This window comes from Paracoccidioides lutzii (genome assembly GCF_000150705.2).
Source record: "Paracoccidioides lutzii Pb01 unplaced genomic scaffold supercont2.17, whole genome shotgun sequence".
Taxonomy (NCBI): domain Eukaryota; kingdom Fungi; phylum Ascomycota; class Eurotiomycetes; order Onygenales; family Ajellomycetaceae; genus Paracoccidioides; species Paracoccidioides lutzii.
Window position 1 is genome coordinate 578,199 of NW_015440963.1, and position 23,554 is coordinate 601,752.

Here is a 23,554-nt window from a genome sequence, read left to right on the forward strand (position 1 = left end):
GAGGCCTACCCGCGAGCATGAACACGGAAACCTCCGCGATCTGTCTTTCATCCCCGCTCTAACTGGCCACTCGATCTTCACCCACCAAAAACCCGCATTCATGTCTCAGCGAAACGCCCACAGGTGGACACCTCAACGCCCGTGATCACAGAGAGGACAAAGCAAAATGGACCTCACGCAACCTGAAGAACCCGCGTCCCCCACGCACCCCACCTCCGTCTTTGCATCACTACACCGCAAACCACGCCAGGCTCCGAATCGAGCTTCCGACCTTAACGACTCTCGCGAAACAGCCGTAAAATCTGCAAAGCGTTACCTTCTCGAACGCATTCGCGATGACTGGACATACGAACACCAATCCGACACCCCCAGCTCCCCTGCCTCATTACACATCCACACGGAAGAGCAATCGTCACAAGTGTCGCCAGCTACACGCGTGACCACCGCGAGCAAGGAGCTTCAGGCTGATGCCCGCGAGGTGCGGGAATGGCGGGAACGTGAACAGGATAGTTCTTGTTCAGAGGCTGGGGTAGGGGTTGCGTTGGGGGCTGGCCAACGTGGGGATCTACCATCTACATTTACGACCAGTGACCCGTACCGGTTTGAGTCACCTGATGCGGTGGAGCTGAGTATGTTGGAAAGAAAGAGGAAGCGGAGGAGGGTTGTTGAGGAGGAGATGGCGTGGAATGAAGGTTTGAGGATATGGATGGAGAGACGGAATGCATGGACGGGGGCCAGGATGCCGTCCACAACTCCAAAAGGGGGAAATGAGTCCGTTATGGGGAATGCGGAAAGCAGTGGTGCGAGCATCGCTCATGAAGAAAGCGATGATGCGGAGATGGTTTCGCCAGCTTTTACGGGAGATGGTAAGACTTCATCATCTGCCAACAGTCTGCAGACACCAGATGCTTCGCGGCCGTCTTCTGAGCGTCCTACGTCCCGTGGTGAACCGCTTGGTGCTGCGATAGAAGAAGCATCCTCACTGATCACCAGCAATGACAACGCCAGCAAATTACACCTGGACTCAGAGGAGCCTCTTGTCCCCATCGTCGAACCCCTCCTCCCACTCACAAACCCCATTCGCGCGTCCATAAAACCATCCATCTACCCATCCATCTACAGCAAAGTTGTCATCCAATCCCTCACCCCAGCAATACCCATAAACCTTTCAGATGTGATCAAAGCCCTAGTCCAAGGTTGGAAAGCTGACGGCGAATGGCCACCCAAGCCAACCACCACTCATGACGTTCCTGTGGTGAAGAAGCGATCGGCCAAAAATGCCCCAGCTGAAGGCGCGGGGATCTCGAGACGCTTAAGCGGCTCTAGTGTTACAGGGGCCATGAAGAAGGTCCTGGGGCTGTCGGGTATCCATCCTGCCCGCCGTTTTCATATTCGTGGTGGAAGCCAGGGAGGCTCAGGTGCTGGCGAGCCGCCTGCATCAGGTGTTGCGTTTGGTGCGGTTACAGAAGCCCGCCAACTTCCACAAGACAAGTGACAGGTGTTGTTTGGGTTTCCACGTTCGTCATAACTAGGCTGTTACTCTTTTTTTTTTTTTTGGGGGGGGGGTCTGGTTTTGTATATTCATTCATGTTAAATGATATAAGTGGTGATTGTGGTGATGGTAACGATGACGATGACTACGACGATGAGCTCATAGCGTTTGTGGCATTTTAGACATTCCATATTGCATAGCGTGTCGGAGTGCTGGATAGGAGGGCATATATTTTCGGATGGTGTCAATTTCTGTCTCTTCAGTGTCTCCATCGTCCCAGGTTTGGCATGTCTTATTACCCAACTCTCTCCAGGGTGGTTGTTGCAGGCGTTTATAAATGGTTGACTGTATTCCGCAATATCTACTTTCCTTCGATTTGAATATGTAAATCCCAGGAATTCACAACCACTCATTTACGTGTCAATCAATATCCATTCCAGGTCTGCTAGGTTTGGAAAATTTACCCAAGGACGATAAGAAGCGAGTATATATACACAACCAGGATGACCACAGCCAAAGCATTCAAAAACACATTCACAATATGTCTTAAGTCAAAAAAAGGCATCGTCATTTGTTATCAATGCGGCTAAAGGAGACAAGCTCGACAAGGAAAACATCAAACCTATATCTACACTCTAAAACGCCGCCCTTTCCCCATGATCTAACATGAAAGTGTCATTTCAACATATGTAGCCAGCCGTAAAACCATAACGAGCTAGAAGGATGAGGAAGAAAACGTCTGCAGCCCATCCATTGTACCAAAAAATATCTCGACAGTTTTTATAAAGGCCTCTTTAGCAAAAGCTGCAGATGTACATGCCGGATCATTAACAACGATTTCCTTCACTTGCTGGCTATGTTCCGGACGGACAAAATATTTCCCATTACGAAAAAACCAGCCATCTCGGAACCTGGATTGAAGACCACGCGCGGCAAAGCCGCGAGCATCGGCAAAAAATTGTGACGGTGGATGGTAGTTATTTTCTTGGGATATGTGAGTAAGCGCCATGTCAAGAGTTTGTGGAGCAAGGGCATTCTCTGGGTTTAGGAGAGTGGATGCTGCGAAGAGCACAAACTGCTTGAAAATATCTACATAAGCGACGAGAGTTGCCGCTTGGCTGGAACTTCGGTCCAAGTAGTCTATGGCGGGGAGCGACGTAGTAATGGTTTCTAAGAGGGAGGTGACGGTAAGTAGAATATGTGGCTCATCAAGTAAACCAGGGTAGTCCACCAAAAGGCGTACAGCACTGTCAACTGCTTCAAAGTAACAGGTCAGAGCGCCCACGAGGACTGAAACGCAGTTGCCGTCGTATGCATTAATGAATAGGATTGATTCCATCAATATCCGCGTTAGGGACTGTAATAGAGGCCGCACTAGGATCCACGCCCCGGGAGCGACTAGACAGACTTCTATGTAGGCTGGGAGGATGCAGCGAAGGAAGAAAATCCGGATTGTGGATTGGTGGTTTTCGCCCGGTTCAGCGGATTCCGTCATGGCAGCATAGAGCTGGTCTACTAGGTCCATCTGCTGACCGTCGACTGCTGCTCGTTCAGACACATGATGGAGGAAGGTAAAGAGTTCGTTGGCGACTTTGCTGGATGTAAGACGGACTGAATAGCCTTTCAACTTGCCGACAATATAATTTGGATCATCTGCGGGAAGAGGAAATCTACTTGGATTTGTGAAGAAGGGATCAATCGGGCATATCTTTTGCGAGTGTTGCTGGAGAAATGCAACTATGCGATGTACAAAACCCACGTATGAGGACTGTACCGAGTCGTCGATTTTGCCCAATTCACTATAATTAGATTTCATTGCTCCCATTAGAGTTTCAACGAGCTCGCGATACTGACTCCTGCTGTTTTGCACAATATGAGCACCAAGATCTTCAGCATCGGAGAGATGTTCTCGCATATTGGAAAGAATGCATGAGATAAGCGATAATCTCCTCTGAGAAAACTCTTGCAGGGTGATTTCGTATCGCTGGGAGATCGGATTTCTCGAGAATGGGAGGTTGCTCAGCATCGCATCTGAACCATCCACGTTCATGATGGCATTGGTCAAAACGTGCTGATACTTGAGCAATGAACCCCTTGCAACAATGCATTCCATCCAGTGATGTAGTACTTGTCGTTTGCATTCAGTATAAAATATTTTGTCCTTTTCAATCAAACAGGAGAGAAAATAAGGCAAAAACTTCCGCGTTTGGTCTGTGGCTCTCAATGAAGCCCACGAATCTTCGCCATATTGACCGAGATAGCTGCCCCACTCTCTCAATCCGTAGCTCACGAGAGTATAAGCAACCGAGGCCCAGGAATTAACAACTTTAAGAAGTACAACATCGTCTGGAGCTTGGTCTTCACCAAAGCAAGAGGAAAGAAATCGAGCTAAGGCAGGGCGAATGGTGTCATCCAAATGCTCAACAGGTGGGTTTGCTTTGGGTCGTCCCTCTTCCTGCTCGCATAATTCCGCAAATACCGCCCACCCTTCAAACTCCTGACTATCATCGCCGGTGTCAACAAGCCCAGTTGGTGCACGGGATTTCGTGTTAGAATTCGTGTAAGCAAGCACGATATCTAGCGTGTTACAAATAAGAGGTTGTAAGCGGGGAATCTTGGTGTTCAAAAGCTCGAGTAATCTGGCGAGAGGAAATCTATCTACTAAAACTTTGGCTTCGACGGGAGCTTTTGCAGAATCAATTGCAATCTTCAAGTTGACAAGTGCAACGCTTAGTAGGGACTCTATTGGTTTCTGATAGTCAATAACAGCCTTCTCGATAGTTTGCCGAGAAAAGAGAGAGTTTGACGCTGCTTGAGCTTCTATATCCGTCCGAGCGTGGGAGTGCTGTTGCAACATGTCAAGAACGAATGATGCATGCCATTCGGCAAAAGGGATTAGTCCTGCACTGTTCTCATCAGTCGATAATTTAAACCTAACCAATCTCAACCAGGAATGGATATTAATGCTGCAGACTTCCGTGTGAGATCGGGCGGGATGCACCAGGTTGCGAATAATTTCAACTCGTGGTCGACAGGTGTCAGGGGTAGCCCAGTACAGCGTACACAGAAGATCGTGGTGATTTCTTAGGGCGTCAAGATCTTCAACGCGAAGCGGTTGGTCCTTCGGATAGTCCCGGCCGTGGTTTGGTAACAAGCGCCATGCGAAATTCCGGATCTTTTTCTTGTCGTATAAATCACCCATTTTTCGTAAGCCCAGCCCGATGGTTTTCAACAGAATGTGAAAACAGCTATCCCTAGGCTCCATTTCTAGCATAGGCTGCCGATCGAGTTCGTCAAGAAAACCCGGCGAGCCAAAAGATTGTTCCTGGTTAAGATTATGAAGCATGTTTTTCGCGAAAAAATCAAAGAGGGTATCCAGTATAACTTTGCTATGCCGCCATTCCCAACCATCAATCAAGTAAAAACAGCGGTGAAACAACGTGCGACAGTAATTATTGAATGGCGCAGAAGACATTTTCGAAGGAAGCGTATACGTATCGAAAACAGGTGATAGCAAACGCCTGATCGTCTGCCACTGATCGAAATTCTCTTTAAATCGTTTCCCTGGTCGAAAAATTCCCATCTCATCAAACTCATACAGTGGAAGGGTGGTAAACACTCCGTTCCACAGTTTCTCCAATTCGCGAGCATCATTCGGCAAATGCGAAGTGAATGGAGCCAGAATTGCTTGGGATAAAAGATCTTCGTTCATGCCACAGAGCATCGGATCTGTATAGAATATTTTTTGGACAATCACAAAAGCATCCAAGAACGGATGTTCGTCTTTAATTCCCGATTCTCGCTGCTGTCGCCATTTAACTTCCTCGAGAAACTGTCTGATGTCTGTTAAGCCCCTATCACTTAAAACAGCTTGTAAGATTCGATTTTGAGCCGCATTCATCTTGCCAACAATCTCGGAGTATTTGATGGATTGAACCAGTTCATGCGATGCAATTTGACGTATTTGATTAGTAAAAACGTAATTTAGCACTTCCAGTTTCATTCGGAAATGTATAGATGTTGTAGGCGTAGCAGAATCCGAGGAAGGCCCATCCGTGGCCAAGAGTTGCAGGGTATCAAAGGTTTTTGTTAACAGGACTAAGCACCTGTCCACAAACATCAATCTATCGACTGGGTCCATGAAAAATAGCTTGTCATTCACGTAAGTGATAATAGACCGGAAGGCTTCCACCGGGTGGCCCATTTTTGTGGAGGGATCACGAGTTATTCCATTACTAGGGGGTTCATATGTGCTGACCGTTTCTAAAATTGTATCTAGCAAAGTACCAAGCTCTGAAGAAACCGATTCACTCCATGCACTCCATTGATACGTATTATTAGCGTATTGTATAACGGCATTCCCGTTATCATGGTCCATATTGCGAGATGAGAGTTGCATAGAGCGCGAAAAATCTCCACTTCCGATGAACGTCGACGAATGGAAAAAGGTACCGATTTGGAGCGGGACAATGTCAAAATTGATTGTATATACTGCTTCCGATGGTTTGAGACCTATAAGAGAAGGATGTTGAGTGGCTTCGACCGATTTTACAGAATTGGTCTCAATGACGTCCATATCGACGCTTGGAGGTTGTTGGTGCTCAACAGTTTGCACATTGACTTGCCGGGGAGCCCGTTTTCTTGGTTGACGAGGCTGTCTTGTCTGGCCTTGTTCGGGAAGTAGCGATAAATTACCATGGCTATTGGTTTTTTCATGCGACCCCGATGTATGAGCATCATGACCAGAAGGGGATTCAGCCAAAAACCTTGCCATTGGCAAGCCGGTGTTTCTAACGAGAGATGAAGCCTGAGTCCTGTACAGTGAGTTGAGTGCAGACAATGAACGTTGAAAGTTCGATGCACGATTGAGCGCACGGGTACTCGCCCTGGAGAAGTCCAACTGCGCAGGTCTTGGTGCATTTCGCCTGAGTGATGAAATCGCAAAACCTCGCCTCCTTACCGCCCACTGCTGGCCAACCCTCCCGCTGGTGTTGGACAGTCGTGCTGATTTTACACTTCCCTCCTGTACCGAAAGACGATATTCCGAAGGAGCCTTGGTTTGATCACTTATAGCACTCCTAACGTCAACATCCATTCGTAGCACAGATTGCCGAGCATCCATCCAAGCCTGGTGTGCAGTACTTTGATTAGATTCATCGTGGGTATTCCCCACCGCATTGTTTCCGTATGACTGTCGCCGCCTCTTACTTGAGTTATTGTCTGTAATTTTACTTTGACGAAGCGAACCCGCCCTCCACTCTCTTAACGACTTGTTGGCATCCTCCGTGTCCAGTTTTGTTCCAAGTTTTAAATATGTTCTGGTCGGGCTCTTCCGGCCAAAGCCTCTGCGCGATCGCGCCTGTCGCGCAGCGACACGTAGAAATTGTGGTTGCTTCAGAACTGGTTGGTCTTTTACATCTGATGAATCTAATATCCCCAATCTTGGGAGACGGGGTTTCGATGGTGGACTAGTGACTCGTGACCGTTTCAGGGTATCTGTAATTTTTGCTTGATGTTTAGGCCGTTGTTTCCGTCGTGAAGCAAAACTTGAGCGCGGTCTCTTCTCCTGGTTTGATTGTAGCCCGCGATGGAGTTGTAGACTGCGTTGTTTTTGTCTCCGAGGCACTGGAGGGAGCATATAGTCAATACGGTTATCTTCGGGAATGTCATCAGCGTCTTGACTTAGGTCATCCGTGTCCATCAGTTGTGGGAGTGGTTCGCGCGAGTTTTGAGCAGTGAGAGTCAGTTCACTATCCGAACTAGATTCATCAGCTATAAAGATAGGAGTCGGGGGAGGTCTTCGGGTATAGCTATTACTCCTATTTCTGGAAATTCTCTGGGCTACACCTTTTCCGCTCTGACGTCGATTCCGTAGGTAATCTAGCCTTGATTTCTCTGCTGCTGCCTTCTCCATTTCTAGTTGCTTTTGGAGATCAAGTCGCGGCCATGAAGCAGGCAGTACCCCCTTAATCTTTCGCATCAGCCGTTTGACCTCCATGTATTCATGTTCTTCCGATCCCTCTGTGTCTTGCATTTCCTCCCCTCGGCCTAGTTCTTCACCCTCGTCGGTTGACCCCTCTGTTGCCAGCTGTAATGGTGATTGCGGGTGCAAATACCCAGCAGGTTTTGGACTAGTCCGTAGATCATAGTCAAGTGAGTCATCTACTGAGATCACTTCCAAATTTCGAGATGTTTCATCATTTTCCAAAACAGTGATGCCAAGAGGAGAAGGGCTAGCTCCACGAGGAAACCGGAATTCAGGTGGTCCTTGAAGTATGTTGTTGGATGACTTTGGGTCAGGGGTAGGTGAAGAGGATGGAACATCGAATATAGCGTTACGTTCTCGAGGGGGAGTTTGTGGCAATCTATTATCAATCACAATCTGTATCTCGTTTGATCTGTTTTCCCGCAATTCGTTTCCAAGTGCTCCATGTGCATGAGATATTTTCCGAAGTTTCCCAAAAGCATTTGCGTAATGTGTCGGCTGTGACGCCAACTTTACAGAGCTTGTAGGTCTAAAACCATTGCTGGTGTTGGCAGTGTGAGGAAAGCCTCCAAATTTGCGTGCACGTTGTGTCAACCTTTTGCGCTTAGATCCAGCAGCAGGAGACCCCGATGGGAATTGAATCGATGTAGCCGGGCTGCTTGAAGGAGGCACGTTCTCATGCACAAATTCCTGTTCTTGCGACTCCTCCTGTCGAATAGAATAACGCTCCGTAGTTGGAACCCGCACAGGGCGTATATTATTGCTAGCACACCATCTTTGATACTCTGCTCGATCTACCAAGTAGGGGTGGAGGTTAATGAATTTCCGGTTTCTAAGAGCTCTCCTTGGGCCTGAAGTCCGAAAAGATGGTGGGGTCGGCGGGTTAGACTGCGCTGGTGATAGAGACGAATCTTCGCTACCACTCTCTTGTTCTCCTTTCTCATCATTCAACTGGCATGCGCTTTTGATTGGGGTTCGTGATGGGAAATGCTGTTCGAATTGCAGGTCATCAGGGGAGGAGCTACGGCCCGTGCTGCTTGACTGTGGGTGTCGAATCGCATTTGACGATGCCGTATCATTCCCCGTAGTGCTAGACCGTCCAGCCCTCGAAATCCAGGTACTCAAGGTGTAATCATATTGCAGCGGGTCGTCCTCTAGGTCATCGGCCTCCGGAGGTGCATTATCCAATACCAGGGAAACAACTTGAGATTCAGGACCATCCTGAGCTGGATCTTGATCTCCTCGAAGTTCATCGGAATCAACGTGCCCCGTAATATATTCACCTTCATGCGTAGCTTCACCCGTGGCTCCTCCAGCTTCTTCACTCAACTTATCGGAGGAGCGGCCCCCAGAATATAAACCAGCCGATGCTTGCGGATCAAGCTGTGATTCGGGCGGATCATCTTTCCAGTCTTCTAGGCTTTCATGAATATTCGAGGCATCCGGTATATCTTCATCATCATCACGAATGGTGGACTCTATCACCCTTCCGGATCCTTCATTCAACTTATCGGAGAGCTGACTCTCAGAAGGTAAACCCACCAAATCTTGAGAAGCAAGCTGTGATTCAGGCCAATCGTATTTCCAGTCTCCCTGGTTTTCATGGGTATTCGAGTCCTCAGGAATATGTGCTTCAACTTCACATATGACAGGCTCTGTGGTTTCTCCATTCCTTTCACTCGGTTTATCGTTTTGCTGGCTCTCAAAGTCCTCGTCTTCATCGGAGTCTGGAACGAAGCCACGCTCTCGCCATAGTTCCATTTGCAAGCCAACGGTGATAACCCATCGCCTTATACTGTCATATCAATATCTGGGACCAACAAGTAAATTTAGGAGCAATTACGGGAGTATTCAAAGTGTCTACTCCCTAGAATTGTTTTATGTGAATGATTGTGAATATTTTTCCCGTCGCGTCGGAAGACGCGTTCCCGTTAGGGGTGAAGTGTTTTCACGTGATATCGACGTTTAACCCAAAGTCACTCAAATATTAACAAGGGGATAACAAATTAACTATTAACATAACTAGTCCAATTTATTCAACACGTAAATTGAATGACAAACATCATTTACGATGGGCCGACTGCACGGATTTGTTCCAGTCGCCTTAGCTGTGGGATTTGGCGTGCTTAATGGTATGCTATGAACCGCTATCCCATTGCTGTTGAATTCTCTTCCGACTATTTGGCTAAGCCTCCGGCATTTTGATGGACAGGATATGTAACATTTGCGCCCTCATTCATGAGTCCGGAGGCTGATCAAAAGAATAAAAAGGCAAAGTAGGTTATATTCTATTGGTCCTGTGTTGATATGGTAAATACATACATACCATTGCTGACATCCATACTGCAAAATTTCAGCGAGAAAGATTCATCACTATCACCGTCACTACGACCCACGAGACACGCTGTGATCAACTCAACCGCTTCACCAGACACGGATAGAAATATTGAAACCACACCGGAATCGTCCAAATTATAGCCCTGAAGCTATCTTTTCCAAAATCTCCGTGGGAAGGCAAAAAGGGACTGTGCCCTGTTCATGTATGTACCGTTGTTGATGGAAACCAGACGCTATGAAGGGACTTCATCGCAGTGGTTCGCAATAAATTCTGTGGAAGAGAGGCAATCGCTAGGACAGGACGATTGCAATGAAATACATATATGAATAACTCTACCATCTAAAGGGCTTCATGGGGAGTATTTTTTGTTCTTGGAATCAAAAGTTGCACTGCCATGTATACCAAGACACAGACGTGGCACAATGTCCATTTTATCCCATATTGGTCAAGTCGGTGAAGCAGCCTCTAGTGGGGCCTGTCAATCCCCATTATGTCTCGATTTTGCAAAATTTCGCACTTCGGGGGATCTACTCATGGTGCCAGTCAGTGTTAGAGACGACTGTATTCCCCATCAGGGGAGAAGTTATGGAAGAACCGGCAAAGTACGGATGCCGGCTACGCCTGAACTTGTGCAAAAATTGGCAATACGGCCCGACATTCTTTTGGAGGAAGGTCACTTGGAAGAAAAGGTTTGTTGGTGGCTGGGAAGTGAAAAACATACAAAGAAGGCGAGATAGTAGACAGCCAGAGGTCTCGAAGCTGTTAGATTGTATTTTTATTTGAGAACAAAGTCTAGTATGGTTTCGTCAGTTGGCGACAAGGTCTATGAACCGAACGGTTTTGAAGGCATAATGTTTCATAACAGTAGCAATATTCAACTGGAAAAGTAATCTGCGCAATAACACTATCCAGTACTATACATTCCATGTTCCCCACCCCTTTTTATCCTCCTACAAATCTGCAGAACACCTCTGGGAGATAAAAGCTACTCAACGCCTCACTGAATCAAAACAACCCAAGATACCTTAGTTATGCAAAATATAACATTAGAGGAAAGAAATTCCACTTTTCACACCTCCTCTACAAGCCGTCGATGGCCCTGCCCTGATCCTATGCTTCGTGTCGTCGACCCATTTTCAAAAATGCGTCCAGCAGGAGTACCAAACAATTCCTCCGGAACACCAACTCTACACCCTTCCCGGTTCGAGACATAGCGTATCATTGTCGGCTCAGGCTTTTCTGGCTCCTGTGGCTCCTGGGCTCTAGGTGTTGTTTCGCCACCAGCTGCCGTCTCGGCTGCAGAGATCTTGCCCCGTCGTTTGGGTGCTTGTTTCTTGAGAAGTTTGTTAATTGTATCCATCTAGTGTTTTTTAAACGCGTTAGTAATGTTAGAAAATAGACGGTGAGAGGGCGGGTGTTGTATGGAGAAGGCGGTGTTACCTTTTCTTCTTCGTTTCGCTTTTCGCTGAGGTTTTTCCTTCTTCGTGCCATTTCAGCGCGTCGCATGGCATGTTCCTCTGCAGTTAGGTGCTTCTTTACTTGCGGTTCTAAATGTGCGGATTAAATGCGTCAGTCATCATTGCACTCATACAAGATTTAAAAGTTTAAAAGGGTCTTATCCAGAGAGAATTCTTACCCATTGGCAACTGCAAAAAATCGCCTCCAAGCTCCATCCGGCCTCGCTGCCGTTTAGTCAATTTACTTACGTCAGGGGTACTTGATCTGCTGCCAGTGATTGGAGTGCCGCTATCACTCTCTAACTCTACTTCTCCTTCTTCTTCTTCTTCTTCTTCTTCTTCTTCTTCTTCTTCTTCTTCTTCTTCTTCCTCCTCTTCTTCTTCCATATCCTCGTCCTCAACAATCTCCTCTGGCTCCTCTGGATCCTCTGGCATAACTGTTTCATCTGGCTCTCCATCAGCATCGGCCTCGGAATCCAGTTCGGAAAGCTCCTCATCATCGTCGTCGTCAAGGTTCATGGTGGAGTCCGCGTGGTTCAATCTACTCTCCCCAGCGGCCGTAACAGAAACTGTTGGTCGAGAAACAGCCTGCTTGACGTTTGGTGGGATTGGCAGTACATCATCCATATCAACATCATCATCGCCGTCAGCATCAGCATCAGCATCAGCATCCTCGCTATCGTTTCCAATTTCTTCACCATCACTCCCATCGGCATCAGATGTTTGCGATTGTTCCCCATCCTCTTCGCCCATCGATTCCTCAACCTCCTCATCTTCATCTGTGTCCACCTCAACCAATGTTTTCTTCGATCGACTATTTCTCGGTCCCGTGACGATCACTGGTTCCGTGAAGATATTGTGATGGTGTTTTTCTGCTCCACTAGTTACCTCCCTAAGCTTGCTCGACGGCATCTTAACTTTCAGACGAATAGACCTGTGTGCGTCTTTAGGCGGGCTGAGGGGCAAACGAGACACAGTAACCGATGGAGGGGACACAGCTTCGTCTGTGGTTCTGCGATATCTTGATATAGAGTTAGAAAGAGGAGAAGACACATGGGTTAAGCCGGTATGAGATCGGAGCGAACGCTGAGTAGACATGATCGGGAGTGCGTGTATGTTATAAAAATTGTAGGCTCAGGAAAGGAAAAATCTCTCATGGTAGTAAATGTGGGACGAGAGTCAAACGTTATGATCAAGGGATGCGAAAGGGGAGGTGAATGTGCCAGATCATCGTAGAGCAAGGGCGGTTAGAAAAATCCATGTGTTTCTTCAACATAGCACCTAAAGGTGCGAGACGAATGTGGTTTTATATAGCACAGCAATCAGCAGGGTTATGCAAGCGAGAGAGGTCGGTAGTCAGCGAAAGGCCACATATGCAAAGCACCGCTGCCAGTCTCAGCCTGTATGTGTACAAAGAGCGGGAGCGCTCTTACGCTGATACTACCTTCCAAACACCATACGCCCGAAGCTGTCGCCGTGCAGCAGTACCATTGCTAACCTTTCTGGTTACTCAAGGACTACCTAGTTATTTAACAAAGCAGCTGCCCGAGAGGTTGGTGTTTATTAAATAAATAGCTGGCGTCATAATCGTCCCAAGCTTTCAACCGACAAATGGGGAGAAGTAACCTTGGAAGGGAAAACCGCTGGATGTTTGGGAGGTCGAGGAAGAAACAGGCAGACATCCAATCCAAACACCAAACAGAGATGAACAATACACTCAACTTCAAAGGGTAAAATCTTACCTGGTGGACTTGGATTGAATTGGGGTCTGGGACCGCCAATCGTCGCTGCTTTCGTCTGTGCTGCTGGTAGCCTCCGTATTTTGGTAGTACGACGATTCACGGTCAGATTGTTGGCAAACTCGTGTTAGAGGCCTGTCTGCCATGGAATTTCGGTCTGCTAGGCCGTGGGTCGACTGGACGTGAGGAGAACGCCTTGTCGCAGCCGCTATGGTAGCAAGGTCGAGTAATTAGATGATAGTTAAACGCCAGCCCCCCTGCTGGCTACTGGGTGGGGAACAGTCTAGCAGCTGAGGAAACTCAAAGTATGGCGTGCAAGGGCTAGTCGTAGTGGATTCCAATACCTTTCGCATCGCAAAGAAATGGGGAAACCTAAGACAATTTGTGGGAAAAGCTCCTCATGAAGCAGCCAATATCAAAAGTGATGGGACGTCGAGATGTTGAGCAGGAGAAGGAAGACTCAAGTTTGGGGGTGCATTGCAGCTGGGTACTGGGGTACTTAATAAACATATCATATTTACTTGGTGAGGGAGGTACCTTATTGCTAGTAAGCAGCCCATTTGGTGTAGTTACTCCGTACTCGTATCCTGATTACCACCATATTTACCACAATTAACGTTATTTAAAGTTACCGTAGTTATTTAGTTAACTAGTCGTAGTTACCATAATGGATGATTAAGCAAGCCGAGGTCCAACTGCGACTCCTACCTACCGCATTCCAAAGTTATTCTCAACATCTTCAGCATTAATATTGTTGTCCAGATAAGAGAGAACAACGTTTACATTTTTATTTTTCATAGCATCCAGTGATCTTTGCCTCCTGTCTTCTATGTTTTACGTGTGTTTTAAATTGATTCAATTTGTTGTCCAACTACCATGAGTGACGATTCAAAGCCGAAAGCCCCGGTTATCCCAGGCTGGCAACTCCCTGCGCCAGACAAGACGGTATCAGATTCCACCACTGCTCCCACAGCAGATGGAAACAAGACAGAGACATCCTCCAGAAACACTCTCATAGAAGAAGCTTTAAGATTTCTAAAAGATGAGTCAATACGAGACGCACCAACGGATAAAAAGATCTCGTTCCTCGAGACCAAGGGCCTTCGCAACGACGAGATCCAAAAGCTGCTCGGCATATCAAGAAACCCAGAGGCTACGAGCGCTGACACGACATCACCAACAAAGGATTTTACGAAATCAATATCATACAGTGCTCAGGCTCCTCCTCAGACGGTCACATCTGGCACGGCCCCTCCACCCTCGCCCGAAATCCCAAGCTCTCAAAGTCCAGCCTCTGGCTCCAGTTCCCCTCCTATTATAACATATCCCGAATTCATCCTCCAAGCACGGAAGCCGCCACCTCTAGTCACATTCCAAGGCGTTATGAACACTCTATATGGTGCTGCTGGGCTTGCGTCTACCATATACGGCGCCAGCCACTTCCTACTGAAGCCAATGCTGGAAGAGCTCACGCTTGCCCGCCATGAATTGGCCGAAACAGCACGGCGGAACATCACCGCTTTGAATGAAAAGCTGGAGAAAAATGTGTCTTCGATCCCACCTCTCCTCCCGAGCACCTCACAAGACGACCAAAAGTTACATCATGATGATGATGATGATGCGGATTCTATAACATCAGATCCCACAGAACTTTTCCACAGAGACATTGCAACACAAACATCACCAATTCTCTCACAGGCTTCATCTACCCTGTCCACGCCAATTGAAGGCCTGGACACGGGTGATCTATCCTCCTCTCAAAAGACAGTAAATATGCACACCAAGCGGCTCAAATCAATATCATCACAATTAACTGATTATCTATCCGACGAAGATACCACGGGCACTATACAAAATGCAACTAACGATTCTCTGTGGGAATTGAAAAGCTATCTAGATGGCTTGATCTACAACAATAGCCCTTACCCGTATATGGTATACAATGATTCTTCCAAGCCAGTGGGCGGGAACGGAAAATCTGGGGCCAAAAACAACGAAGATGCTATTGCTGCTTTTAAGACAGAGATTCGAAGCGTAAAGGGGACTTTGCTCAGTGCGAGAAATTTCCCTACTGGCACTGGTATTAGATCCACTATTCCAACAACCGGTACTCGGTAGAGAGAGCATCTGTCACTATTTTGTCATACAAATTTTCCTCCCATTTCCCGATCCTGCTTTCATTATCCTCAATTATTGTTCTTTTTGATTCAACGCATACGGAAGAAGAAATTCTTTGTTTCAATTCCCATTCCATGTATTCTACTACACTTTGGGTTTATGATAATAGTAGAAAGCTAAGATTAGCCGACAGCGAACAATTGAGATTGCGACAGCCTCCCTGTGATAGCCCAACGAATCGCAATATATTTTCCATTGCTTATTTCTTTGAATCTTTTCTACTTTCTCTATATCCTAACATGATATCATAACTCTCTTACCCCCGTCCTACGAAGTCTTATTCTGCGTCAAGTTAAGACATCTTATCCAGTTTGCTGATAATGATACCCTTGGCACCTGGTAATCCGCTGGTGCGAGTATGAAGTTGGGACACCGACAAACCTTCCACCCCGCTGTTCTGCTTCGGGGGTTGTGTTTTCCGGAGTTGTTGAATAGGTCCGTATGCTCTGGATTCCTGCCGTACATATGATCTGCTCATGGTTGCCAGGGTCGACTGAGGTGAAACAGTGCGTTTCTAGCTTCGCCAGTTCGAATATACGCTACTTCCAGCTAAGTGCGTATTTAGTGTTAGATCTGCTCCAATGATGGCTGTTGCTGCTCATTGACAGCTGCAATTCGTCCCGTACTCTTTGGCCAATGACCACTGCGGCCCGCTCGGCGGGGAAAACGTAAGCATTTAATTAAATAACTAACTAATCTAAAGACAGGGCCCAAAGACGTCAGTACGATGATGATTGAATCTGGAGTGCCAATATCCTCTGTCATTCCCGGCCTCCAACTCTCCGAATGACACCATGCCTCTCTGGCCTGGAATCTTCATGCTCGCGTCGCTGTTAGCAGTTTGCCAAATTTTGGAGTCTCAGCTTCAAGACTGCGGAAACTATATAACCCGTGAGACTGGATCCGTAAGAGTATGACTCTGAGCAAAAGCTTCACTTTCCGCTCAGCTGAGACCCGGTGGGGTTTCCCAGGAGATCTCCACCCTAAAACTCCAACAGCCAATATGTTAGAAGTCACCCTGTTGAATAACATATCGACTTTCCTCCCCGTTCTCTGTTTCGTCACTCATATCCCAGGAAAAATGCATTCTTAATCAATTACACCCACAAGGGGCTCTCCGCTCCGCATCATTGGGATCTTCTTCCTTGCTGCCGCTGGATACCTCCAATACATCACCTGCCTAGACTTGAGCAAAAGTGTCACCTGCAATGGTAGCATGGCAACAGTGCCAGTCACACTGCTAAGTCCATGACATAAATCTGCTCTTTTTTAACCTCATCAGGCCTCATCAGGCCCCTTCGATGAGCATAGACATGAACGTACGCGGCATCGGCAACTCGTGGCTAGGAAAAAAGGTCACCAAACCTCCATCCTTTTACGGTAACCAGTGTACCCGGCAATTCGATTTCATCGTGCGCCAGATGGCAATCGTGATCTGGTAGTATCTGGCCTCTGATATGTTTTCAACAGCCGGCGCACTACAGCTCCATGCTCTTCTTTCCCTCATCTACCATTGAGTTCATGATTGAGGATACGGCACAATGGCTCTGGAGAAAATACAGGTGTGGAGGATGACGGGAAGGAGATGGGGAAGCCTAGCACCGGCACGGTGAATTTTAAAAGATCTATTAGATGGGTGTGGGTTAATACGTTAATGAGCTTGACTGCGCCGTTTTTGTGTATCCCGTCAGTCATTTTCCTCTGGAGAGAAGGGTACAGATGGTGCCGTATAAGCATCGTGAGAGTAGTCAGGATACAGCCGATTTTGGGGACAGTTGCCGTTGGGGCGCTTTTGTTGAATTTTTTTTTTTTTTTTTTTTTTTTTTTTTGGGGGGCGGGCTCGTAATTGTTCATTTTCTATTCGGTTGTTGTCTCATTAGTGGGGTTTCCTCATGATATGTTTCACTCGCTTTCCTTCTCACTATGGGAGGTCTGGCAGATGATAATACATTAACCCGCGGTGAGAACTTAGGTAAACAAAGAAATAAAGAAAATTCGGTGGATATTTCCATAATTATGGGGCAGTTTTCCTTTATTTTATGTACCCTTCTACATGGAGTTGTTTCTAAACATGAAATTTTCATATCTCCAGCGTCGCCCCATAACCCCTGAAATACGGAGTGGGAAAAATGTGGGCGGGAAAAATCAATACTCCATCGCCATTAATATAAAAGTAACAATAAGGTAAAATAAAGTATAAAAACCTAGTAAGTTTAAGTTGATATTAAAGATATCTAAAGACAGCGAGAATATAATAGCAGTAAGAAAAATATTCGCAAAAACAATAAAAAGGAAAATAAAAATGATAGAAAACGAAAAATACAATCGTCACATCCTCAACTCGCTCAATTTCATGATCCTATTTCTTTCGTGTCTTCGGTTTTCATTACTTTTGTCTCTCTCTTCTCCTGTGTCGATCGCCCGTAGAAAAGTCGACTCATTCATCCTTCGCCTTCCCTTAGCCCCCCCTCCTACTTGCTATTTAGGGAAATGAAAGTGAGGAGATACATCTAGCTCCCAAGCAATGGAATGTATAAAAACTAAAAACCCGCGAAAAAAAAACCATTTATATAACCGCTATATTCAGGGAGTGGCCCTGCTCATGCCAATCAAACGCTTCACACCTACCTATATTTCACAAACAAAATCATTAGCACACTTCATTGATACGAAACGAGATAACGAGAATCAAAAACTCCAAACAACTTACCATCCAATTCCCGCACTCCTCATTCCGATTAGTGAAAATATCCAAATGAATCGAGTGTGCCGTATCATAGTCGCGCGCCTGCAATGCCCGCGCAAGCTCAACCATACTCTCCACCGTGCCCGGCCTGAGCAGATCCTCGTTGTTCAAATGGTCAAAGAGAATATTCAGCCGGCGCTCAGCGTCGTTGACTTGCGCTTTGAAAGAGGATGGGGCACGTGATTTAACACGCTGCATGTCGGCGGAGAGGATTTCGAAGATTGGCTGTGCGTTTGCGGGAATGTGGCTGCGGTTGCCAGGAGCTGTATTGAATTAAATTGGTAAGTCGATTTTATAATTTATTTGTTTGTATACATGCAGGGGCAGGGCACTTACGGTATTTAGGGGGGACAGCTGTCTTCTTCTGCGACTGCGCTGTACCTGGTTGCGAACCCGGTGCCGGCCCTGCGGGTGGTGGTTGGTGCTGGGGCTCTGGTCTTCCACCTGGCGCGCTAGGGGGTGCATACGGGCCCTGTAGAGGTGGAGGTTGGTGTTGCGCGTATGGCGACGGGCCTGGTGAAGGCGCGGGGGGGTTAGTGGGGTATGGAGCGGCCGCAGGTCGAGGATGTTGGGGCCCAGATGGCTGCGCAGCGGAATTTGGAGCGTAACGGTTCGACAGTGGTGGGCCAGACGGCGGGGTATTGTAAGGGGACGGCCCGCGGGGAATTTGAGGGATGTTCATACCCGGTCCGGCTGGTGGTTGAGTTGTGGTCGGGGCATATGGGTTTGACGTAGTCGATGGAGGTCTCTCGGGTGGCTGGAAGCCATAGGGAGGATGGTGTCCCACGGAGGGAGGGGAGGTCATGCGCTGGGGAGGAGCGGGTCCCTTTGGTGGGGGTAGGGCTGCCATTGATGTCCGCTGCCTGGGCGGGGCTGGCGGGTGGGGAGACATTGCTCGTGGAGATTGGGACGGGTTTGGTGATTGGTTTGGGAAGGGGGAGCTGATTACACCAGCACCTGCACTGGGGGTTCCGCGTCGTGGAGTTGGAGCCTTGGCGAACCCTTCGGGCAAATCGTTCCAGGCAGGGAGATTCGTAGCCTGCGTATATGAAGTGACTGTGGATGGGGATTGATTTGTGGCCCGTGGCGGTGGGCCGATGTTTGAATGTCCAGCTACCCCAAAGGTTTGCGTTGGAGGAGCAACAGGTCCTGCGCCTGGCCGTGGTTGAGACGGTTGATAACCTGCTGGGGAGTAGGTTGTTGTAGCTCCTGTTGGCGGGTAAGGATTGCTGGCTGGCATAGGAGCTGGTGGGGAATATGGGTTACTTGTCTGCGTCATGGGCGCGTTTGGCGCAAACATTCCGTGAGACGCAGGGGATTGCTGTGGCAGGGGCTTCGAGGTCAGACGGGACGCGGTAGCTTGGTTGGAGGGAGCTGCCTTTGCAGCTGTCTTGCGCGTAGCTAGTTTGATCCTGTTTCTTGTGGTCTCAGCAGCAGAATGAGCCTGGGGCAGCAAATCAAGATATTTTTCAGCGATGCCCAGTTGTCCGTGTGTTGCAACAACGTCAGCATACTCAAGATACTTGTCATAGAGGCTGCTAAGCTTCCAATCGGACGTCTTGTCTTTCTCAGTATCCTGGAACTTGGTGACCTGGCGGAAGACTGTAACTTTTTCGATAAGGCTCTGGAGAGCACGAATGTGAATCGAAAAACTTGTATCGTCAGAGGCCTCCTGAATACTCTTACTCTCGTTTTCTTGAAGCTCATCAATCCAGATAGCCACCACCTTCTCCAACTTTGAACTGATCAAGAAGCAGAAGGCAGCATTTTTACGACTCTCCTTGTCGTCTTTAGCTTTGGCTTGTTCTTCCAGCCTATCCCCGAGAGCTTCGCACAGGTCAGGGAATTCCTCATTCGTCGCAAATGTACAGATCGTAGCGATGGATTCCTTCCAGTTCGCAAGGTCTGCATTGTGCACAACATCCCAAAGGTTTTTACCAACAATGGAAGCCAGCAGTCTGAGATAGTTCGGCCCCTGAGCCTGCTTCTGGAAGTAGGCTTCCTGGGCCTTGTCAACGCACTTTTGTCCCCCGCACACAGCAATCATAAAAGCATCAGAAATCCGGTCCTCCTGAAGACATATATCAAGCGCCTTTTCAAAGTCTCCTAGGAGAAGCGCTCGCGTTATTCCCCTATCTGCCTCAGATTCGGAACCAGTATAGATCTGGAACGGATCATTCGTCCTAGCCCCCTTAGAAGCAGATAAATCTGTAAGAAAGGTATCGCTATCCGCATGCGTATCAAAAATCGAAGACAACCGCTTATGTCTTTTTGCACCCCCGGGACTGGGAGAGTCAGATGCACCAGATATCCCGTTAACCTCGCCCTCGCTCTTCCCCAGTCCAAGTTGTGATAGGCTATCAGCAGCCTCATCAACCTCGTTCGAAAATCCCAAATAAGTAATAACCTGTTTTCTCGGGTTCTCCGATATCAATGTTTCAATAACCTTCCAATCAGCCTTGTCCGAGTCACTCCTGGAATTTTGAATTCTAGATTCACATATGCTCCGCAGGTCGCCGGCCTTTAGCGCCTCTTCGAATTTCTCAGTAGCACTGCTGATGTTTGAATCCACTTCGAAAGGAGTAACTTTCACTCTCGAAGTGCGACAGCCCGGTTTACCAGGTTCCGTAAGGTCGACAGATATCACTCTACCGCCAAACCCAAACGAAACGCTGACAGGCCTTTCCAACCATCTGGGAGGCTTTGGCAGAGAAAACGAGGAAACTTGCGGTTGCGACTGAGCTTTGGCGAAGAAGTCTTCATCGTCGACAGGCTGGCCATGACTTGCTCCAGCTTGCGCTGCGGCATCAGCTCTAGTGCTCTGGATGGTTTGAATAGAAATTCTGCCATCGAAGGAGGCCGTAGCAAACATGTTCGGGTTATGGGGGTTCCATCGTGTTTGGAAGGTCCAGTTGGTGACGACGGGGAATTCGCCATACTGAACTCCGGTCTGAGGATTCCAGCAGATGGTCCGGTTGTCCTTGCCGCTGGACAGGAGTAGGTCTGGATCCTGGGCACACCATGAAAGTGATAACACTCCGGATTCATGACCTCTCAATACCTGTTTCAAATTAGTTAATGTATTGCTTGTAGGAAGGGTTAACTTAGAGCATACTCTTTCAGGTGCATTAGTATTGCGCAAATCCCAAACTAGAATCAGAGGATCTGTCTCTAGGGGAATGGACGTGACGAGTTTTGTTGGCTAGTTACACGATTCAAGTCAGTAAACCTCATCCTATAAAAAGAATCATGAAATAATAACAAATACCTTCTCCGGATCCCACGCAACAGCGCTAACAGCCTTCCTCCCCAGATTGTTCAACGTCAAACTCTCCTTCTTAGTCTTAACATCCCACACAGTGACGAACCCCGCGCTGCTTCCCGTGACCAAGATATGGGGCACTTTTTTGTTCCAGTCGAGGCACTCGATATCGTCCAGTCGTGCTGCAACATTTCCCAGTCGGAACGGCTGGTCAAGATTGTTCAAGTCCGAGATGAAAAGCTGTAGCCATTAGAAAATGGACATATGCAAAAGGAAATCTATTTGCCTTGCGCTAGCATGAGATGTACGTACTTCTCCTTTGCTTCCACCGGTTGCCAGAAGGTTCGAGTGTCGCGGATTGAATTGTAGCGTTTTGACGGGGCCAGAATGCTGAGAGGCTCTCAAGACGAGCGAATCACTGCGTGTATAGTTGTATATGTTAGCGGGAAAATGCTATCCAAAACCTGTGTTTGCGCGGAGGAAAAAAATGGGACACCAACCTTGCCCCGCTCAACAGCTTATCTGCACTCCAAAGATCTAACGACCCATTCTCCAAGGCGCCAGCAATGATGCCCCGAGAACTATCATCCGACTCCGTCCATGCAAGGTCATGAAACCTGTTTTATGATCAGAATTCAATATCAAATTAGCCACCTCATCTTCCATAATTGATACTACAATTTTCAACCATCCCCGAAGAAAAAAAGTTCCAAAAATAAATAAAAATAAAATAAAATAAAATAATCATTACGGAAAGAAAGCCATACCCAGACTCCGAACTAATTTTTGCTGCGGGTTGTAACTCGACGGCACCTCCTTCGGTGTCCAGGGCAAGATCCCAAAGTTCCAAGTCCGTCTCATTAGAGAAGTTTGCATCGACTGCACCAGCCCGTGTCCCCGTGGCAATGAGGGGGAACGCAGAGCCGGGAGACCAGGCAAAGGCGGCTGTTCGGGGGATTTCCCGTAGACGCACCATTGTGGGAATAGGAAAGGGGGGCCTACCCACTACACAGATGGTAAATGGGGATCAAGGGGCCAGAGGGTTGCGTTTTCTATGCGTAAATGGAATATGTACAAAGGAGAGTAATGTTTGATTCCCAATTCCAGGGTTTGGGTTGTAGTTGTTCGCGATCCCTGGACTTGATATTGACTGGGGAACTTGCCCCAGGGTCAACTATTTGATCCAGGTGGCCTTCTGCTTCTGAGAAACACTAGCCACAGCGAACAGCAGCCACAGAACACCCACACATCACGTGATATATTGCCCCTCCCAACGTCAAAACCTCAAGAGGTCGTGATTAGATCAAACAACGTCAGGTCTTCCTAGTTGAGGGAGCTTCAAGAGCGCAATTTGACAGATACTACAGTTTGTACGTTTGTTGAACGACAAGATACCCCCTTAAAAATAAACGATTTCCTATATGTGTACTTAATACTACAACCCAATTCTTTCCGTACAAAAGCAACAACAAACCAGGATCACAACCAAACCAAACATCAAACATGTCTGACGCCTCCCGCCTTAAGAACACAATCTACGTCGGAGGGCTCGATCAATGCGTCACAATCCGCACCCTAACAGAAGCCTTTCTTCCCTTCGGTGAAATTGTCGATATCACCCTGCCCAAACCCGAAGCGCCCTCCTCAAACGATCTGCACCGCGGCTTCGGCTATGTCGAGTTCGAAGACGCGCAGGATGCCAAAGATGCCATTGACAATATGGACCAGAGCGAACTGTATGGACGGATAATTAAGGTTGCTGCTGCGAAGCCGCAGAAGGATAGTAATGAGGGCTTGGGGAGTAGGACGGCGATTTGGGAACAGGTATTGGTTCTTTCTTTCTTTGTTTGGGTGGTTGATGATTTAACTACTGGTTTTCTAACGGCGGTTACTTGTTCAGGAGGGCTATTTGGCTCAGCATGCCGTTAGCAAAGAGGATAGAATCGCTGAACGGGGCGGGGCGGGATCGAATAGCCATCCTGAAGATCCCATGCAAGGCTTGGAAGGTCTAGATATTGCTGGGCCGAAACCCGAATGAATCTGGTATTATATATGATACGCGCTATGAATTGATCGACTACGAAAACTAACGGGACAAAGAGGGAAACACAGAAGTAATATCGAATGCTGTTATTGATTTATTCTCGACTCTGCCTTTTTGCAAAGCACACAATGCGTGAACGAAATGAAAAAAATATATACATGTACAAGCCATCCAATTTGCTCCCACACATACACCCACTAGATGAGAGCACACGGGCCTAACAATACAAATTGGAGATTTGGGGAGATGCGCTACACAGATATACACACAACCCCTCCTTTGCCAACGACCAACAACTTATTCTTGACATCC

The 23,554-nt window shown here is 47.6% G+C and overlaps 10 protein-coding genes across 10 annotated transcripts; 5 read left to right on the top strand and 5 right to left on the bottom strand.

Annotated features, from left to right (window-relative positions):
* Positions 1-166: 166 nt before the first annotated feature.
* PAAG_06242 (hypothetical protein) lies at positions 167-1,495 on the top strand (the record flags this gene model as incomplete). Its single annotated transcript, XM_002791931.2, has 1 exon — positions 167-1,495. One exon carries the CDS (start codon positions 167-169, stop codon positions 1,493-1,495), a length of 1,329 nt encoding a protein of 442 aa, XP_002791977.1.
* Positions 1,496-2,207: 712 nt separating this feature from the next.
* Positions 2,208-9,239, bottom strand: PAAG_06243 (hypothetical protein; the record flags this gene model as incomplete). The annotated part of the gene is made up of 1 exon (XM_015845833.1): positions 2,208-9,239. One exon carries the CDS (start codon positions 9,237-9,239, stop codon positions 2,208-2,210), a length of 7,032 nt encoding a protein of 2,343 aa, XP_015700059.1.
* A 310-nt stretch (positions 9,240-9,549) lies between these two features.
* On the top strand, positions 9,550-9,956 carry PAAG_06244 (hypothetical protein; the record flags this gene model as incomplete). Its single annotated transcript, XM_002791933.2, has 3 exons — positions 9,550-9,610; positions 9,691-9,754; positions 9,836-9,956. The coding sequence occupies 3 exons, from the start codon at positions 9,550-9,552 to the stop codon at positions 9,954-9,956; spliced, it is 246 nt and encodes an 81-aa protein (XP_002791979.1).
* A 282-nt stretch (positions 9,957-10,238) lies between these two features.
* Positions 10,239-10,553, top strand: PAAG_06245 (hypothetical protein; the record flags this gene model as incomplete). Its single annotated transcript, XM_002791934.2, has 1 exon — positions 10,239-10,553. One exon carries the CDS (start codon positions 10,239-10,241, stop codon positions 10,551-10,553), a length of 315 nt encoding a protein of 104 aa, XP_002791980.2.
* A 332-nt stretch (positions 10,554-10,885) lies between these two features.
* On the bottom strand, positions 10,886-12,371 carry PAAG_06246 (hypothetical protein; the record flags this gene model as incomplete). The annotated part of the gene is made up of 3 exons (XM_002791935.2): positions 10,886-11,176; positions 11,257-11,363; positions 11,453-12,371. 3 exons carry the CDS (start codon positions 12,369-12,371, stop codon positions 10,886-10,888), a joined length of 1,317 nt encoding a protein of 438 aa, XP_002791981.1.
* Positions 12,372-13,011: 640 nt separating this feature from the next.
* Positions 13,012-13,365, bottom strand: PAAG_12192 (hypothetical protein; the record flags this gene model as incomplete). The annotated part of the gene is made up of 2 exons (XM_015847713.1): positions 13,012-13,220; positions 13,293-13,365. The coding sequence occupies 2 exons, from the start codon at positions 13,363-13,365 to the stop codon at positions 13,012-13,014; spliced, it is 282 nt and encodes a 93-aa protein (XP_015702704.1).
* A 523-nt stretch (positions 13,366-13,888) lies between these two features.
* PAAG_06247 (peroxin 14/17) lies at positions 13,889-15,130 on the top strand (the record flags this gene model as incomplete). Its single annotated transcript, XM_002791936.1, has 1 exon — positions 13,889-15,130. One exon carries the CDS (start codon positions 13,889-13,891, stop codon positions 15,128-15,130), a length of 1,242 nt encoding a protein of 413 aa, XP_002791982.1.
* Positions 15,131-15,482: 352 nt separating this feature from the next.
* PAAG_06248 (hypothetical protein) lies at positions 15,483-15,668 on the bottom strand (the record flags this gene model as incomplete). Its single annotated transcript, XM_015845834.1, has 1 exon — positions 15,483-15,668. The coding sequence occupies one exon, from the start codon at positions 15,666-15,668 to the stop codon at positions 15,483-15,485; it is 186 nt and encodes a 61-aa protein (XP_015700060.1).
* Positions 15,669-17,773: 2,105 nt separating this feature from the next.
* On the bottom strand, positions 17,774-22,174 carry PAAG_06249 (transport protein SEC31; the record flags this gene model as incomplete). Its single annotated transcript, XM_002791938.1, has 8 exons — positions 17,774-17,818; positions 17,901-18,199; positions 18,273-20,997; positions 21,052-21,138; positions 21,205-21,438; positions 21,511-21,616; positions 21,699-21,815; positions 21,966-22,174. 8 exons carry the CDS (start codon positions 22,172-22,174, stop codon positions 17,774-17,776), a joined length of 3,822 nt encoding a protein of 1,273 aa, XP_002791984.1.
* Positions 22,175-22,701: 527 nt separating this feature from the next.
* On the top strand, positions 22,702-23,236 carry PAAG_06250 (hypothetical protein; the record flags this gene model as incomplete). The annotated part of the gene is made up of 2 exons (XM_002791939.2): positions 22,702-23,022; positions 23,099-23,236. The coding sequence occupies 2 exons, from the start codon at positions 22,702-22,704 to the stop codon at positions 23,234-23,236; spliced, it is 459 nt and encodes a 152-aa protein (XP_002791985.1).
* Positions 23,237-23,554: the final 318 nt, after the last annotated feature.